The sequence below is a fragment of the Lipotes vexillifer genome, unplaced genomic scaffold, assembly GCF_000442215.2.
Source record: "Lipotes vexillifer unplaced genomic scaffold, Lipotes_vexillifer_v1.1 scaffold456, whole genome shotgun sequence".
Taxonomy (NCBI): domain Eukaryota; kingdom Metazoa; phylum Chordata; class Mammalia; order Artiodactyla; family Lipotidae; genus Lipotes; species Lipotes vexillifer.
The window spans coordinates 417,012-421,378 of record NW_006789438.1 but is presented as its reverse complement, the minus strand read 5'-3'; the positions used below and the strand labels follow the sequence as shown (position 1 = coordinate 421,378).

Sequence of the window (4,367 nt, the reverse complement as noted above, 5' to 3'; positions counted from 1 at the left end):
TTCTTTCCCTATATGGTTCAATAGGTAGTTTTCAGTCACTATTCAATAAGCAAAGAGTTGCTGCTAGTCACTCTTTCTTAGAGTTTATCATAACACTTGCCATTGGCTCAGAGGATTGACTATTAATCTGAGGCACAAAGCACAGGGGCCCAGATAGCCATACTTTGTATACCACAGGCCATTGCATCCTTCCTCCCATAACCTAGTTTGCTGATAATGGTTCACTCTGTGTGAGCAGCCAGCTAAGTGTAATCTAGACCCCAAATCAGTGTCATCAACCCCTGGAACATGTGACAGTCTGTTCGGTTTGACCCATCAGTCAGCTGTTGGTTCACATTACCACCTCCTAAGCTGGCCCAGGAGTAATTCTTGGCACTTTGTCACCATCCTTGCCCACCTTCAGTTTTTATCCATCCCTCCTGTACCTAAAGAAAATGTAAAGTTGGTTGATGTTTCAGAACTGGAGAAAAGTTCACCTTCTGAATAAGCTAAAAAAATAATTTGTCTCTTCCTTTTGTCTCTGTGTCTAAATGGTCATGCCTTGCTAATTATAACCAGCAAACTTAAATTTAGAAATAATGTTATCATTTGTTACATTGAAAACAGTATTATGTTACATTGTCATGATCATGATTTATATTCTAAGAGAGAATATAGAGATCACAATATTAGGATCTCCCAAGGTACTAAAAAGACCTTGGTACTCTCTAAATGTACTGAAAAAATACATACAAAGTTACATATGCAACAAATATTTAATAACTGCCTGATATATCCAGGATCTATGTTAATTGCTGGGAATACAATGTTAAATGACATTCAGTATCAGTCTTCTAGAAGCCTATACACTAAGATACATAGTATAGATGCAAAGATCCAAAGAATGTGCCTCGGGCTAGACTCTTCTTTCTCCGTGCCTCAGTTTCCCCATCTATAAACTAGGGATTGAAATAGAACAGAGTATTTCCGATTTTTAAAAAACAAATTTTTCTTCCCAATATTGTTCCAGTAAAATCATATTTAAAACTTCCACAGATGAAACATATAAAGTGATTGACCTATGAACTGTAACATAAAAATATTTGAATATGTAAAAGCTACTGTTTTAAAGAATAAAGAATGAATTTATTTTCCTAAACAAACAAATTTTAACTGGAATTTCTCAGAAACATTTATTTTAAATTAATTTGAATCAATTCTGGCACTTATGTAGTAAGATTTCAAAAAATTCTTGCTAAATGAATATGTGAAAAAAACAAATGAGTACATTGTACCACAGATAACCTTAATATCTTCTGTACATGTGTTTGGATTCTTTAATATTGTATTTCAGAAATATCTTCCAAGATGAAATGACCCTTACAAATGTAAATAGATACTTCATGACTTCTATATTTTAACTTTTTCTCTTTGAAAAATAGATTAGACGATAAAGGCCAAGTAGTTCGCATCAACTTCAATAATGCAACTAGAGACACAATATTTGACGTACCTGTTGAAAGAGTTCAGCCTTTTTATGCTGCTCTGAAGGAGTTTGTTGCCCTCATGAATTGTAAAGAATTCAAGTTTACTTTCAAGATGAATCCAGGTCAGTGAACACGTTTTCTCAGACAACTGAAAGAATGGATTTTCTTCAACCTTAACCATTTAGCACAATATCTAGAGCAGTGTTTCTCAAACATGGCATATGGAACACTAACAACAGAGTCTTGGTGAGCAGCCAACTTGCTTAAATAGCAGACTCCTGGCCCTTACCCTTCCTCTAAATTGACTCTCCAGACTTTAAAATACTCATTTTAATAAGTCCCTAGGTAATCCTTAAGCACACCAAAATTTAATAACCTCTAACCTAAAGAATAAATATTGAAAGACAAGCTATAGACCAAATAAAATCTCATGTCTGATATGAAGGCTGATGACTTATATTTTCTATTTTGATAGCCAATCAATACAAACTGAAACCTGTACTTAATTTTTCTATCTTGGTAAATAAATAAAATTATCTCCATGAGCCTCACTCTAAAGTACATGAGTAGGTTTACTCCTTATGCTTATCTGATCTGGCAAACATGGTGCTACCTGAAATAAAGTAGTACTTGAAGTATTCCAGCCACTTGGATAAAGGAGCAGAAAACACTATGGTTTGTCTGGACCATCTCTACTCAATAAAGTGACATCAAACTTGAGGCTTTTGATATTTAAAATAAAAAGCATAATTTCTCCCTCCTACTGATTGGGCCAAGTGGAAGATGCTTTTCATGTGTGATTATTTTTTGAATTGATCTTTGGTAATAAGGTAATACTAGAAATCTCCATAAATCCACTGCTACGAAGTCAACACCAAGTTGAGTTTAAAAGCAGCAACATGTAAAATGGAAATACTGTGGGAGAAAAGTACCCCAAAATAGGAGTTGGAATTCAACCTTCAGCATTCAATGGCAGTGTATCTCCTGGCAAGTGCCTCAACTGCTCAGAGCTTCAGTTTTCTCATGTATAAAAATATAAGATAATACTCTCCTTTCAAGATTTTTATGAGGCATAGAAATTATGTACATAAAATACTAGGAACATGAAAGACAAACCAAGAATTTCACTACCCTTATAATTGTTTAAAGCTGTTAAAGTAGAAATAAATACTTCTTAAGTCAGGAGGAGAAAAACAAATACCATATGATACCACTTATATGTGGAATCTAAATTATGACACAAATGAAACAGACTCACAGACATAGAGAACAGACTTGTGGTTGTCAATGGGGAGAAGGTTGGGGAAAGGGATGGATTGGACATTTGGGGTTAGCAGATGAAAACTATTATATATAGAAGGGATGAACAACAAGGTCCTACTATATATCATGGGGAATTATATTCAATATCCTGTAATAAACCATAATGGAAAAGAATATAAAAAAATGTATATATAACTGAATCACTTTGCTGTACAGCAGAAATTAACACAATATTATAAATCAACTATACTTCAATTTTAAAAAAAACACTTCTGAGTAAGAGATAAGTAACCATCAGGAAGAACAATTCAAAGGTTTTATACAGAGATAATACTTTAAGTAAGAATTATAAAAGTGTCTACAAGGGCCCCCCAAGCTATGTAGTTCAAATGTCAAAAGGTCTACAGCAGTCTCCATTCAGTGGGCCTGATTTGTATGAAAAAGCAAATGCGCAGTTTTATGTAAAGAAATAAACATATTGCGTCTTGATGTGAAGCAAGTAGCAATGCTGTTTTGCAGTTTACATTTTCTAGCTCAGAAAATCATTTACACATAGAATTATATTCATATTGAAAAAAATCTTTTGTCTAGGTGATGTGATTACCTTTGATAACTGGCGCTTACTTCATGGCCGACGGAGCTATGAAGCAGGAACTGAGATATCCCGCCATCTAGAAGGAGCTTATGCCGACTGGGACGTGGTCATGTCAAGGCTTCGTATCTTAAGGCAGAGTGTCCAGAATAGAAACTGAATCTCCTGTCGATAAGATTCCAGTGAGTGTATTTTATAAGATATGGCAAGGTTATTTGTCTTCACAGGCCATGAGCCATGTCAGTAACACATTAATTTTTTAACACAAGAATTCTCTTTTCTTTGTAGTCATATACACTGCCAACTTTTTAGACGTTGTAGCCATGCTCTCTCTTTTTCAAATAAAGCATCTCTTCTGTCCAATTGCATATATGATCTAATTTCTTTTGCCCATCTGTGAGAGTCTCCAGAATGCCTTCAAATAGTTTTGTATCAAAGTCTTTCTTCAAGTAAGGCTTCTTTTAAATAAAGCTTTTGTTTCAAATAAAGGTTGTGTTTCAAATAAAATGTCTCCAAACATGTTTCTGCTCTGTTGCCTGGAGGGTCTCATTTTTCATGACTGCATATGACTGTCTTTAGCATGCGTGGGAAGAGGCTTCATATTTTCAAAGATCTCTTTTGTTTACTCTTATTACAGAATTACATGACCCCAATTTCCAGACCTCACCAACCTGGTGATCTCAGCATTTCTTTTAATACCTAAATTATGATACCAAACCCAAGAATATGCCAAATGAAAAGAAAATCTAGTTCCACCCCCCACCAAGTTGCTCTTGCCCAAATAAATACTCCCAAGGGCTGCCAGCATAGCTTACCCCTGTCCGTGGATCAGTTCTCCTCATTCCTTGCCTTCAACTAATAACTAGAAAAGGTAGAACCAAGATGCATGCAACACTCATAAGTGGACATGATGTTTGTTAACCTCTGGACAGCTTGACTTGCTGGTCTTGGCTTCTTATATGGCCACTGCCTTGCTTCCACTGATGGAACACAGGTGTCACCACCAGCCATGAAAGTTCCACTCTGGTTGTGCCCAGTCCCTTCCC

At 35.5% G+C, this 4,367-nt stretch overlaps 1 protein-coding gene across 1 annotated transcript in view; it reads left to right on the top strand.

Moving 5' to 3' along the window:
- Positions 1-3,679, top strand: part of BBOX1 (gamma-butyrobetaine hydroxylase 1) — a 78,329-nt gene extending 74,650 nt beyond the window's left edge. The window contains exons 6-7 of the mRNA XM_007462603.1: positions 1,422-1,588; positions 3,321-3,679. Coding sequence (XP_007462665.1) covers positions 1,422-1,588; positions 3,321-3,481 — 328 coding nt within the window. The 3' untranslated portion in view covers positions 3,482-3,679. The remainder of the gene's footprint in view (positions 1-1,421; positions 1,589-3,320) is intronic.
- Positions 3,680-4,367: the final 688 nt, after the last annotated feature.